At 42.0% G+C, this 15,003-nt stretch overlaps 1 protein-coding gene across 1 annotated transcript; it reads right to left on the bottom strand.

Moving 5' to 3' along the window:
• Positions 1-44: 44 nt before the first annotated feature.
• Positions 45-14,763, bottom strand: LOC139550805 (laminin subunit gamma-2-like). The gene is made up of 22 exons (XM_071361976.1): positions 14,526-14,763; positions 12,992-13,165; positions 12,661-12,781; positions 12,336-12,460; positions 12,104-12,235; positions 9,656-9,845; positions 7,292-7,404; positions 6,814-7,029; positions 6,372-6,548; positions 5,973-6,188; positions 5,689-5,825; positions 4,476-4,632; positions 4,019-4,224; positions 3,795-3,874; positions 3,551-3,688; positions 3,235-3,379; positions 2,600-2,746; positions 2,234-2,348; positions 1,623-1,819; positions 1,212-1,373; positions 922-1,021; positions 45-720 (listed from the first exon to the last, which is right to left on the bottom strand). The coding sequence occupies exons 1-22, from the start codon at positions 14,650-14,652 to the stop codon at positions 467-469; spliced, it is 3,429 nt and encodes a 1,142-aa protein (XP_071218077.1). The 5' UTR covers positions 14,653-14,763; the 3' UTR covers positions 45-466.
• Positions 14,764-15,003: the final 240 nt, after the last annotated feature.

The raw sequence follows: 15,003 nt of genomic DNA, 5'->3' as shown, positions 1-15,003 counted from the left end.
TAAGTCCCTCAGTTGAAGAGCAAAAGAAAGACACATGAAACACATTCATATTAATTGACATTCATTCAATGTGTTTGTGTTGCATTAAGTGGCACCAGGTTTGTATTGTTAAGAAAGGAATAAATATTGCAGTTTATTTTACAGAATACAACAGAAAATACATTGTTTTCAACACTTACTAGATCACTGAAAATATTGCTTCTCTGGAGTCTGAAACTTCACAGAATTTTTTTTTTGCAGACAATTATAAATACATTTAGTTTAACACACATTTTTCTCACACGTAATACCATAACACATTCAGAGTTATTTTCCAAACACTTAGGCATCCCAAATGGCACCCCAAATGGAGCCCTGCTCCCTATATAGTGCACTACTTTTTGACCAGAGCCCTTTGGGCCCTTATGCACTATATAGGAAATACGGTGCCATTTGGGGTGGAACATTAGATCTTTGAATAGGGGGATTAAGGTTTCTCAATAGGTGGGGTGTTGAAGCAGCCCTTAGGGATGTTGGCGTGGATGTCCTCCAGGTTCCTGATGTCGTCCAGGATCATATCAATATCTAGGTTGAGGCCAGACAACCTGGCCCTCTGGCCGGCCTCCTTCTCCTCCAGGTCCTGAAGCCGAGGCCGGAGCTGCTGGTTGACCTGGCCACGGGCACTGGAGATGGACTGCTCCAACTCACCCAGCCTCTCCTCGTCCACACTGCCTGGCTTACCTGTTAGGAGAGGAGAGGAGGGGGGAGGGATGGAGATGAGAGGAGAAGACCAATGGTCAGCACCAGCTTAAATCATAATGTCATAAATATGTGTTTTTTTATGACATTAATATGGAGATAGGACGGTGAGTGAAATAAGACAAAACACAAGTGGTTTTGTTTCGTTTGAGTTAGCTGATTGTAGTTGTTGGGGGAATTTACCGATCATGCTCAGGAGGTTATTGATGACCAGGAGTGTTTCTCCCACTGCATCTCTAGTGTGCTTGGCGTTGATGTAGGCACCCGTTCCTCCCATTAAAGCCTGAGGGAAAGAACATTACAAAGCATTAGAAATATTACAGACCTTTCATTTGGAAAAAAAGTATTTATTTTAAGAACCATTTGTGTGTGCTGGAGTTGTGTACTGGAGTGTTTCACATGAATCCTTTATATTGACACAGGTTTGTTAAGGTATAACATATCATATCTGAGGGCATCACACTAAAACGGACCTCTGCAGCTCTGTCTCTCTGTCCCTCAGCATTGGCCCTCTCTGCCGCCACTTTGGAAACAGTGGCTACCGCCTGGTTCTTCAGGTCCTGCACGTCCCCTTTCAGCTTGGTGGCGTCCTTCAGTAGATCAGCGGGAGCTACTGGTAAAGAGCCGGACATTCCCTGCAGACAACAAGAAACAGTCAAATGAGCTCATTTTGAAGTTTCCATGCGAGTATTTTGGTTGTGAATAGGTCATGTCTGGAATTGAATGGGCTCATATGCATAAGTGACTCGAAACATTAACCTCATTGTTTTCCCAACAGACATTTTCCTTCTAGAGACTCTAGCTAAATGCACAAGCTGTGGATTAGCATATGAACCCCAGTTGGATATTTCCATTGAAAGGAAAGAGTCTGTTAGTTAGGGTACCTCCAGTCGAGAGACCACAGCTTCCAGCCTGCTGAATGTGCCCAGTGCATCATTGTAGTCATCAGACACACTGCCTATGATGAATAAGGTCTCTGAGTTGTTGCCAACAGCTTGCTGAATGGTGGCATTTATGCCAGGGAGTCTCTTTATGGCCTCGTCCGCCAAAGCCTTGTTCTTGCTGATCTGGCCGTCAAACCCTGTAGGATACAAGAGATTTAGACATAACCATCAGTGTTTTCTGGCAGGTGTATCTATAGTGTACCAGTATCTAGATATCTTTTTTTGTTTTACAGTTTTAAATATATTTGCTATGTTATAGATGCTATGTCATAAATATGTGCTTTTTAGATGAGAGAATCGTTGTATTCGGTGCAAAGGACACACAATAAAATGTTATTGATTAACTTACAGCTGCTATAACTGCCTGTAGTGCTGTTGAACGTCATTATTGATTCAACTGAGAAATATAAGCTCAGATATAATTACAGTTACTGTGTGTCTGTGCTTTTCTAATATGTGGGCCGGCCTTGTCACATAATATGCTGATAGTTTATTCATATTTCTACTGTGCTGTAGTTGGAATAAGACCTATTGAAATGTGAAAGTCATACCTCTGAGCATCTCCAGCGCATCATCCACCCCATCAATGTTGTCTGTGATAGCCTTCAGGGCCAGTTCTGTGTCAGCCTTCGCTGCATTCGCTCTAGCAAGGAGCTGGTCATATTCCTGTACGAGAGAAATACCAACAATCAACATCGTGCCAGTTATTACCATTTATAAGGGTTAGTGAAGTCATTAGCTAATTATACACTATTGAAATACTTCAGTTGGATAATCTATCAATGAATTTCAGACGTCGCAGGAAAGTATTTCTCAGAAACCTTTGAAGTTGGAATATAAGATATGATATACTACCAATCCTACACAGAAAGTTTTCTGAAAGCTGATGAGTGAATAGTGAAAGGCCTCAAGTGTACCTGTTGAGCTGCCTTTCCCAGGGCCAGGAGGTCCTCTACTGCAGCCTTGTCCTCCTGGGTCTCCTCTTGTAGCGCCTGGTACTCTGTGAGGTTTTCCTCCACCCGTTCACTCAGGCCATCCAATTTAGCTGCCACACTGTCAATGTCCTTTTGCCAGAAAACAGGAGCTCATTCAGACTCAGCGTGTTGTGCAAGTGTAATTACATACGCACTAGATTCCTCACCAGTCAGGTTTTAATTAGATCTCCTCCCCTTCTTTGCATTTTTTGCTGACTCATATCCTTGATTGTTAATTGCTTTGTTTTGTTTAAATGTAAATTAGCAAGGAACATTTTTTGAGATCTAGCTTTACAAACATGCCATGAGACTGGTTCAGTTGCCAATGGTTAGACACAATGATTTCATACTGTTCATAGTGAAAGGTGTTGAAATGTAATAGTCTTTTCAGCTCTCTAGGACACAAGCACATTGTGGGGGAATCCTTCTCTCCCTCATTTCCAGGACGGAGACACTGTATATCTATCAATATTTGCCTATTATGATTTTTAAGATATCTCGGATGTCTTGACCTGAGAGCAGTCACCAAATAGAGACCAGAGAAATGAGCCTGCTGAGAGGCCTGTTCTGCTCAATACCTTGAGAGGACCAGGGATGTTCAGCTCCAGGGAGGCTATCTGCTCCAGGGTGTCAGCCGCCATCCTGCTCTCATCTTGGGCAGAGCTGCTTAGGCGAGTGGCCAGGCTCTCCATGGCCTTCACCTGGGCTGAGTTCTTATCATACCTGACCAGAGGAAAAACAAATATAATAAAATATTTGTTATAAATGTATAACAAATATCAATATAACAACAACGGTTCATCAATGATGTTATTATGCAGAACATTACATGGCTGGTAGTAGAGGATATATCGTCTACTGTATTTTGACAGGAGATTGACATGAGTTTCTTACTTGGTTTTGAGATCACTGATAAGCTCTCTGATCTTGTTTTCCCTTGTCATGACAGTTCTCATGAGTGCCAGGGACTTCTCTGACTCTGCAAGAGCACTGTTTGCTGTCTTCTCCACTGTCCCCGCTTTGCTCTGATGTCTAATAAACAGTTACAACATAGAGTCATCCTTAGCACGACAAGTCATTTTCTGACATGGGATTTTCCAGTCTGTATGAATGGGACATGGAGGGGTGCAGTACTCACTTTTCAGCCAGGCCTGTTGCTCTCTGAACCAGAGTAGAGAGGCTGTCTGTGTCCACTTCTGCATCACTTAAAGGGAATTCCTAACATTGGGGTGGAAGGTAAACACTAATGAAACAGATCACTAACACGCATACATTGACATATTCATATCTCCTTACTCTCTCCTTATTTGATGACATCAGTGATAAAAGTAGAATACTACTGTACTACTATATATAACTCACAGCTTGTTTGATGTTGAGTCTTGCCTCTTCTAGTTTGCGCCGCACATCATGAATGAGTGTCTGGATATCAGAGACCTGTCGTTGGTACCTCTGGTCCTGCAGCTTTATGTTGTTGATGGTGTTGGAGATCACCTGGATGTCTCTGCCTTCACTCAGCTGGGTTGTACTGATGTCTGAGAGCCGGGCCTGTAAGTCTTTCTCTGATTCTATTCAATAGAACAAAACAAAACAAGTCACCAACATGAAATCTTTGCACTTCACATATAAACCGAAAGCTTCACAAACTGAATGTGAGACACATTCGGGTGTGACAGAGATACAGTGTATGGACGGTGCTTCACCATGTTTCAGATGCCTGGCAACCTGAATGGTATTAACAAATGTTGACTAATTAGAAAATGACTGATCCTCTGATCCTTTAAGTATCTATGATGTATAACTATTATAAATGACTTACCAGAGAGTGTCTGTGCATTTCTCTGCAGGTCTGTGACTATGTCCTCTGCTGCTCTGATGGCTCTCTCCATCTGGGCGTCGTTCACTGGTAGACTGCCACTCTCTGTACCCGTAAACAGAGTTTCTATCTCCCGCAGTTTACGAGTGTACCCCTCCATCTGTGACACATGACCCAATGGGATAGGAAAGCTTTAATAGAGCTTATGAAAGGTTATTCTCTGGTGATAGATGAAAAGAAAGCTGGCTGGAGGCCAGCACTCACACAATATTTGGGTCTAGATTGGCGAGATAAATTAAAGGTTAACAAAAAAATAAAAATAATTTTAACCTCTGCAATACTTTACTGTAGGCCTACATATTACATTCAGAATGTGAGATGGAGCAGTAGATTCAAACCCTGAAAGGTATTCATTATGAAAGAGAAATAACTTCATAGGTTAACTGTTTTGTTTCAATACTTGAACTAGTCCTCCTTTCAATTCCTCCTCCCACACTACAGCCTGAGGGGAGGGAGCACACCAAGTGTCACCCTGTTCCCTTTTTAGTGCACTACTTTTGACCAGGGCCCTTGGGTTCTGGTGGACATTAGTGCACTATACAGTATATGGAATTGGGTGCCATTTGGGACAGAACTTTCATCTTAGTTCACAGGATGTGTAGGCAATGCCAGAGAGAACACACCCCACACAAATATTTAATTTACCTGTCAAGTACTTTCCCCTCCCAGGTAGAGGTATTATATTTACTGAGAGGACCTGATGAAGAAATATTCTTGCAAAAATACTAATGCCAGATCACAACTTGTAAGAAGACAGTAAACCTCTTCCTCTCATAACAAAATCCTTGTACAGCTATTTTCTCGTTGACCCACTAAGCTTTAAGGATGTTGAACCAGCGACAAGGTGAGCACAGCCGGAACAAATACCACAGCCAGAAAAAATACCACAGCCAGAACAAATACCACAGCCAGAACAAATACCACAGCCAGTAGCCTTATTTCTGGTCCAGTTATTGTGTCCGCATCTCAAAAGGAATCCTATTCCCTATACAGTATAGCCTAGTGTACTACTTTTGACCAAGGTCTGTATATAGGGAATGGAGTGCCATTTGGGATGCATACTGTGCTGCCATTTAATAATTGGAGAGAGCACAATGACATGTTGGACCTGAATGGAAAAAGAAGACATTGATCAAATAATCCCAGTGGATTTTACCTTGGTCTTGACAGGGTTGAAGCAGGAAGGACACGCAGAACGCTGGCACTTCAGACCCTCAAAGCCTTCTCTGCATGAACACTGGCCCTGGTCACTGCATTTGTTGTACAGCGAACCCTGGGAATTGCAGCCACAAGCTAGAACGCAAAATTAAAAACAGTTGTTAAAATGTATATAAAATTGCAGACAATATTTGACTGTTAGAATCTAAAGGAGGAGCTATGTGCATCGTGTCTACGTGTGAAAGAGCTGGATATGGGGAGCAAACAAGGTGTTATCCCTACGTTTGCATGCCTCTGATGGCATGCTGTGGTGATATCCATCCAGACAGCTCTCACAGAAGAAGCCAGCGGTATGATTCAGACATTTCAGGCACTCCCCTGTCTGCGGGTCACAGCTACTGACACCGTTGCACTGGCAGCGCCGACAAGGCCTCTGGACACCATTTTCCCCCAAGGGATTGCCATAGAAACCATCCTGGCAGGTGTCGCAACGTGAGCCTATTGAGAGTGAGGAGGGAGGAAGAGGTACAATATGAAATATCAAATATGCAAATAGCTGACATTGAATATGAATGCCCTAGTACTCTATCCCATCTAACAGCCATGGTCTGTGACTGTGTCCCAAATGACATCCTATTCCCTATATAGTGCACTACTTTGACGATTTGTGACAGCACTCACCAGTGGTGCCAGGTGGACAGAGGTCACACTTGATCTTCACGGTTCCTGGGCTCACAGAGCAGGCAGCTCCATTGGGACAGGGACATTTCAGACAGGACCGTGGCTGGGCAGGGTCATTATAATACCCCAGCTGGCAGGTCTGGCGACCAGGGGTCTCATCTGCAGAGTAGCAATCTCCTGTGGAACGGCACAACACATAATCACACACACACACACTTTCATCAAGACATTATTTGTCCTGCATTACATTATTTTCATTATATATGAACATCGTTTTTCAAGCATTGATTTGAACTTCTATAACTTGTCCAGGGAATGACATACTGCAAAAGGAGGTTTGTCCTGATGAAAATCAAACAAATCTCATCATTAATAGCAACAATACAAAATATATTAACACAAACATACAGTAACACTTGGACAAAGTTAAAACGTCACCAACCTGTTTCAGAGTCACAGCTTCCTCCTCTACAGCTGCAGGGCTCACAGGAGCTGTATGGGCCTTTGCTTGGAGAACTTCTCTTATACCCTGAAGCACACCTCTCACAGAACTGGCCCTCGTATCCCACTGGGCAGCTACAGTTCTGGACCCAGGCAGCAGGGGTACCGGCCCCCTGACGGGCAGACTCCATATGTACATTGTCAAGGTAACCGCGCCCTGCAAAGGACAATAAGGTATTGAGCTTTATTGAGGGATTGACAAGAGATGAAGAGAAGGCAATGTGTTGAGGATGTGTACCAGTGTCATTTTTGATAATTGATTTAGAAAGATTACATAATAAAAATGAAACTACTGAAATAAACTTGATATTAAACTGTTCCAAAGCACTTATTTACGACCAAGGAATGACTCTAAGGATCTATTTATGCAAAACAGTAACCAATCTCATAGTCTGAGTCATACAAAAATAAACACTTACCATTTTCCCCAAATGTCCCACGGATTTTGATGGCAGTCAGATTCTGGAGGAGTTTTTGAAACTGGAAAGATGACAGGAGGGGCCTCCATTTACTGCTCTGTTGCTCATCCAGTCTGAGAATGAAAGACACAGCATGCAATGTTTACCCAAGACGTGCACAGACTCATAAAGCATGAGGGAACATCAGTATTATGCTTATGGATTTCACAGTCACACTTTACACCACCATGTCCTTATTACTGTAGTTATTGCTGTAATTACATTGTAGCTATTGTAATTATTATTCGTTTTGCTTATCATGAATATGAGAATAAATATGGAAACATGTATTTTGATGGAAGCAAAAACCAGTGTTGTCACTGTATTAAACTACTATTATGGTCACGATGGTGCAGTTTGTTGTGAGACAGGATTGGATTTGACCAATTAGAGATAAGCTGCTTGGCAACCAGCCATTTCCCCTTAATTGTAATTAATTTGAATCAGACAAGCAGATGACTCTCTGGCTTACTAACTGTTATCAAGCTTTTACATTCAATCAGTGTGAGAAAAACATTGACCCCTTCACACTCCACATTCACAATGTGAAATTGTCTATAATGTGTTTCTCAATTGTTATCTTTGGCATCCATCTCACTATTCACACCTGCAAACCTATCTCCTGCAGACCAAATTATGTTTGTACCTGCCCTGAGATGGACTGTTTCCTATCAGTCGGTACACTTGGTACCCCATAGCTGTGTGTTGTTGGTACCCCACAACTTGACTTTTTTTCACATTTTGTTGTGTTACATTTGGAGTGTCACTGATCTACACATAATAACCCATAATGTTAATGTGGATTTTTGTTTTTTGGAAATGTTTATAAATTAATAAAAAATGAACAGCTGAAATGTCTTCAGTCAATAAGTATTCAACGCTTTTGTTATGTCAAGCCTAAATAAGTGCAGGAGTAGGAATATGCTTAACAGGTCACATAATAAGATGCATGGATGCATCTTGTGTGCGTTAATACTGTGGTGTTTAACATGATTTTTAAATGACTACCCCATCTCTGTATCTCACACATACAATTATCTGTGACGTCCGTAAGTCAAGCAGTGAATTTCAAGCACAGATTCAACCACAAAGACCACTGAGGTTTTCCTATGGTTTGCAAAGATGGGCACCTAGTTGGATAAAACAAAAAAAGCAGACATTGAATATACCTTTGAGCATGGTGCAGTTATTCATTTTACACTTTGGATGGTGTATCAATGCACACAGTCACTAAGCAGATACAGTTGCCCTTCCTAAATCAGTTGCCGGAGAGGAAGGAAGCTGCTCAGTGATTTCACCATGAGGCCAAAGGTGATTTTAAAAGAGTTACAGTTTAATGGATGTGATAGGAGAAAACTGAGGATGGATTAACAACATTGTAGTTACTCTACAATATTAACCTAATTGACAGAGTGAAAAGAAGGAAGCCTGTACAAAATTAAAATATTCCAAAACATACGTCCTGTTTGCAAAAAGGTGCTAAAGTAATACTGCAAAAAATGTGGCAAAGAAATGAACTTTTTTGTCCTAAAAATAAAGCGTTATATCTGGGGCAAATCCAACACAACATATCATGGAGTACCACTCTTCATATTTTCAAGAATGGTGGTGGCTGAATCATGTTATGGGTATGCTTGTCATCGGCAAGGGATAGAGAGTTTTTGTTCGATAAAAATAAACAGAATAGAGCTAAGCACAGGCAAAATCCTAGAGGAAAACATGGTTCAGACACTGGGAGACAAATTCACCTTTCAGCAGGACAATAACCTAAAACACAAGACCAAATATACACTGGAGTTGCTTACCAAGATGACATTGAATGTTCCTGAGTGGCGTAGTTACAGTTTTGACTTAAATCAGCTTGAAAATCTATGGCAAGACTTGAAAATGGCTGTCTAACAATGATCAACAACCAACTTGACAGAGCTTGACAATTTTTTAAAAGAATAATGGGCAAATATTGTACAGTCCAGGTGTTTAAATCTCTTAGAGACTTTCCCAGACTCACAGCTGTAATCACTGCCAAAGGTGATTCTAACATGTATTGACTCAGGGGCTTGAATACTTATCTAATCAAGATATATTAGTGTTTTATTTTCCATGAATTGAAAAAATATATAAAAACTTTGATATTACAGAGTATTTTGATTAGATCGTTGGGCAAAACAAATGATAATTCAATAAATTTTAAATCCCACTTTGTAACACAACAAAATAAGTAAAGGGATGTGAATACTTTCTGAAGGAACTATTCATAACTTCACGTTTTGCTTAATGCTAGTATCAAGCTTATCCGTCTACTACAATGCTCTGCCTGATTCCCACCTGAATGTGTAGGTGATCTTCTGTCCACAGGGGACGATGGTCCTCAGGTCTCCCAGGGAAGCTGCCACTCTCAGCCCAGACCCCTCCAGCACCACATCAGCCGTGGACGGGTGGCGAACCCCTCGGTCCAGCCTCAGGGAGAAGGATATGTTCTGACCGTAGCTCAGCTCCTGGTTGCCCAGGTAAGAGTCTAGCCATCACAAAATAGAACAAGATCAAGATCATTTTAGAATCATAATAATTGATGAATGGGGACTTAAAACCCATTACAGTCCATGCCCTGTCTAAGCTGGAGGGGGACCATTTAGCTATTTGATTTTGAATTTTAAGACCCCTTGAAGTATCAAAAATATATATAAAAAATGTATCTGATTAAACATTATATTTGGCTTTACTGCTATTAGCACATACAAACGCATTGAATGACAGATTCACTACATGTAACAACAGATAGTCCCCCCCAATAATGAAAAGGAAGTTTATTCTGAAGTGTCTATCCTATATCTGAGAGATATAAGAAAGATCAGGAAACATTTGTATTTAACCCTCTATTTTTGGCACTAAACAGTCTCTAAAGATGCTTTCATAAATGTTTCAAACTGGTACTGGGGGAACTTCAGATGAGTCTTGTGAGGCCTGTGGGCTTCCTAGAGCAAATCAACCAACATGTACGTATTTGTGAGAATCATACCTTTCCACAGAGCGGTCATATTAGTGTGTAGCTTTTCAGACAGAAATTGGCAGATCGGGTGTACCGACTTCACACGAGTCCCAAGATGCTTGTGGGGGTTTTAGCAAAACCGAGAACACCATCGTGTTCGTGGGAGTCTCATCTTTCCATACAGGGGTCATAATAGTTTGTAGGCTGAACCGTTCTAATGTTACAGATGATTTCGTGAGCAGACACATTTTTGGGATGTCTCATGGTCTGACAAACATAGCTCTAGCTCTGTCATCTTTCACCGCAGATGCAGAAGTACGACATTGGTGGATGTGGTGAATTGAGACGCATGCCAATGCAAAAATATATATCTCTAGCTTAAATTGACAGATTTTTACAGGGATTTTTGTATTATGCTAATTTGATTTCCGTGGGGGCGCAGACATCGACTCTAGGGGGTTATTATTGTGGAAGCATGTGATGTAAACATATACACTACATGACCAAAACATCTAATTCCAAAATCATTAATATGGAGTTGGTCCCCCCTTAGCTGTAATAACAGCCTTCGCTCTTCTGGGAAGGCTTTCCACTAGATGTAGGAACATTGCTGTGGGGACTTGCTTTCATTCAGCCACAAGAGCATTAGTGAGGTCGGGCACTGATGTTGGGCGATTAGGTCTGGTTTGCAGTCGGCGTTCCAATTCATCCCAAAGGTGTTTGATGGGGTTGAGGACTCTGTGCAGGCCAGACAAGTTCTTCAACACCGATCGACAAACCATTTCTTTATGGACCTCGCTTTGTGCATGGGGGCATTGTCATGCTGAAACAGGAATGGGCCTTCATTAAATTGTTGCCACAAAGTTGGAAGCACGGAAACGTCTTAAATGTAATTGTATGCTGTAGTGTTAAGATTTCCCTTCACTGGAACTAAGGGGCCTAGCACGAACCATGGAAAACAGCCCGAGACTATTATTACTCATCCACCAAACTTTACAGTTGGCTCTATGCATTGGGGCAGGTAGCGTTCTCCTGGCATGCGCCAAAACCAGATTTGTCCGTCGGACTGTTAGATGATGAAGCGGGATTCATCACTCCAGATAACGCACTTCCACTGCTCCAGTGTCCAATGGTGGCGAGCACCACTCCAGCCGACGCTTGGCATTGAGCATTGTGATCTTAGGCTTGAGCGCGGCTGCTCGGCCATGGAAACCTATTTCATTAAGCTTCTGACGAACAGTTCTTGTGCTGACATTGCTTCCAGAGGCAGTTCGGAACTCGGTAGTGAGTGTTGCAACCGAGGACAGAAGATTTTTACGCGCTACTGGCTTCAGCACATGGCGGTCCCTATCTCTGAGCTTGTGTGGCCTACCACTTCGCAGCTGAGTTGTTGTTGCTCCTAGACTTTTCCACTTCACAATATCAGGACTTATAGTTGCCTAGGGCAGCTCTAGCATGGCAGAAATTTTCCTAACTGACTTGTTGGAAAGGTGGCATCCTATGACAGTGCCATGTTGAAAGTCACTGAGCTCTTCAGTAATGTCATTCTACTGCCAATGTTTGTCTATGGAGATTGCATGGCTGTGTGCTCGATTTCATAAACCTATCAGCAACAGGTGTGGCTGAAATAGCCGAATCCACTAATTTGAAGGGGTGTCCACATACTTTTGTATATATATTTTTGTTTGATTTTTGTTGTAACGGAAGGTAAAGTTTCTCCAAAAATAAGAGGGTACAGAAGTCAGGGCTAAGAGCTGAGAGCAGGGAACAGGGAAAGCAGCACTCACCAGGGGCATAGAGGTAAGCAGGCATGATGTCTTTGGAGATGACCTCAATGTCTTTGTGAGTGGGCGACCAGCGGAAGTGGACTTGGGATGGGGTCACACCATGAGCTGTGGCCGCTCGCCAACCCTCAGGCCCTGATAAACAGAAGATTCACACACATTTAAATAACTTAAAATTAAATATATTTCAGGTGTTTATTTTATGTTCTGATCAAGCGTATGGGTGTTAACTTACCATTGTCGAATGTTGAGGTGATTGTGTGGACTGAGTAGCCCTTTGCTGGTGAGCACTGGGTCGAGTGTCCATAGCAAAAGCAAGGTAGAGATTGAGCGGTCACTGAGTTGTCAGTGAGCTGACCACTGCATAAGAAAAACATGAACACACATTTGAATTAGTCAATAATTAGTCAATATTTATTCTAAAATTCAATAATGAAAGGAGCAATACAATACAGTAGATCCTTTTGAAGTCCTCTCAGTCCTTTCATTTTATGCCCCTATAATTCCATTCTTGTACTTACCAAACAGTACAATGTAAGTAAATGTAAAATGTATTTTACCTGTTAGCACAGCCATTTGAGCTGATAGGTGTTCCATTGGGGCATCGGTCACATTTATCCCCTTGTGCTCCCGCTCTACAGCTGCAATGTCCTCTACTGTCACAGTGGGATCCTACAGAACCTGGAAGAAACCACATAGACACCAAACATCAGGGGCCGTATTCATAAAGTCTCAGAGTCTCAGAGTAGGAGTGCTGAACTAGGATCTGTTCCATGTAATCTTACTCATTATGATCGAAAAGGCTAAACTGTTCCTAGATCAGCAGACACTTCTGAATATGGGCCCAGGTATTGTTATCATTCCATGTTCCCTCCTGTTCTGTTCACTCACCTATACGGCTGCAGTTACATGGCAGACACTTGTTTCCTTCCCTCTGGTGGTGGAACCCCTCCTTGCACCTCTCACAATGCCTTCCCTCAGTGTTGTCTTGGCAGTCCACACAATGGAGGCCCCCAGAGTCAGGCAGGCAATAACGTGACTTTCCATTGCATTTACAGATGTCTGCTACAGGGGTGACATACACATTGTTCGGACATTTGTGAGCACTGTGTATAGAATCATAAAAACATTAATTTGAGTATATTGGTTAGCCTATGGGATAAGCAGTCTCCCCCTCATAAAGTCTCTTGAAGACCGTGAAGAGTTAGCTATTGCACTTTGACAGTCACATAAAATGGGGAAATGTATTATTATGTAGGCTCCATCTTTATACAATCTAAGGAGGGGTTGGCAGTAGCACAGCCTCAGTCTTTTCTCACAGTGATGTAAACTACAGTCAGAGGCCCAGATCTCATAATACCTTATTCCCAAGTGATGAGAAATGAGAGATTCTCACAATAATATCAATTATTCCCACTGTGGGCAACAACATGTTTGCAATCAAGCAAATGTTTGTTTGTTTGCTATGGTAATGGTTTGTATCATCATAGCAAACCCGTAGTGCCACAAATATTTGACAACCATGTTCCCGAGCATAAGCTATACTGAGGATATCAAGTTCTCATTGCACACACTAAATTATAACTTTGAGGAGTTCCTGTGGTAATGACAGGCTGCTGCATGTAGCTGTTTTTGTCGATTGGGTAATATAGAAAGGTACACAGAGCTCAGAACCTAAAGTCGTCATGCCCTAAGAGGAGATAGACTTTACCCATTACCACATGAGTCATTGTCTGCATCCCAAATGGCACCCTATTCCTATTTAGTGCACTACTATTGGGCAGGGCCCATAGTAGTGCACAACATAGGGAATAGGATGCCATTAGGGACAGAGTCATCAGCAATGCAGTGATTCAGTGCCTCCAGGTCGATATGGTTGCCCAAAGGCTTAACAACACTCAGCTCAGCAGCTCCAGGACTTAATACCTATATCTGCCCCACCTTATCACCTCACCACAAAGTAAGTAACATCAGAAAGTGTTGCTGATTTACTCTCTTCGCCAAGAGTACCACAAATAAACATATCCACTTTCACATAAAGATCTACTGTGAGACCTTCATAGACTATAGAGGCTCTGTAGTATTATCATGTTTCTTAAAACACAAACCCCTTTCTACTAAAGGCATACCTGTATTAAAATTCATTAGAGGAAATGTGCCATTTTGATATCTACTGCTATAGTTACAGAGGCAGAATACACAAATACAGGTGTATAGGAATAAAACAAATGCTGCAGGTAGGCCAATTAGCTACAATAGTGTTTTGTAGGGTACCTCCTATCGTCTGAGTCTGAAAGAAGTCAAATAATTCTAAATGCATGTCCCCAACTCGAAAGCAACAACCTATTTAAGGAATTGTTCACAATTCATTATTACATTATTCAAGGCTAGCAGCGAGGAAAGATAAAAGATAGTAGACACTCACATCCTCCATAGCTGTAGGTTCCTTGGACAGACAACCAGGTACAAAGAGAAAGTCCACACAGAAATATCCAACTGCTCTTCATGGTCGCAGAAACTCTAATAGAAATTAAGAACATCAATAGTCTCATATAAGTAAACTAATGGGCTTATCAGGCCGGCTACACCTGATGCTTCTGCCCAAGATACCCAGGTGAGCTTCTTTTAACACCTCCCCTGTGGCAGGCTGTGACACGTCGGGCACAGTCTCTCAGCTGGAAGGTTACTCACTTGTGATTCAGAGCCAACACACTGGCTGTGCTCACTCTCTCACAGGAAATGGCTGGCTCTGTATCACTATTGTGGAAATTGTCAAGACGCGAATAAAGGGGAGCGTTGTTTGATGCAGCACGAAACAGTCACTCACTCAGGGTTTTTAAATACATTTTTACATCCGCTTTACAGTTCAGTAAACATACTCTGAAAGACAATGTCAGAATGGG

Source organism: Salvelinus alpinus, chromosome 23 (assembly GCF_045679555.1).
Source record: "Salvelinus alpinus chromosome 23, SLU_Salpinus.1, whole genome shotgun sequence".
Classification (NCBI taxonomy): domain Eukaryota; kingdom Metazoa; phylum Chordata; class Actinopteri; order Salmoniformes; family Salmonidae; genus Salvelinus; species Salvelinus alpinus.
The sequence above is the reverse complement of the archived record's forward strand: the minus strand, read 5'-3'. Positions and strand labels throughout refer to the sequence as shown.

Coding starts and splice junctions, on each gene's coding strand:
- LOC139550805 (XM_071361976.1), bottom strand. CDS start 14,652: ATGAGACTATTGATGTTCTTAATTTCTATTAGAGTTTCTGCGACCATG. Junction 6,549..6,813: donor AAGCTGTGACTCTGAAACAG/GTTGGTGACGTT, acceptor GCCGTTCCACAG/GAGATTGCTACTCTGCAGAT. Junction 1,820..2,233: donor TGCGCTGGAGATGCTCAGAG/GTATGACTTTCA, acceptor TGTATCCTACAG/GGTTTGACGGCCAGATCAGC.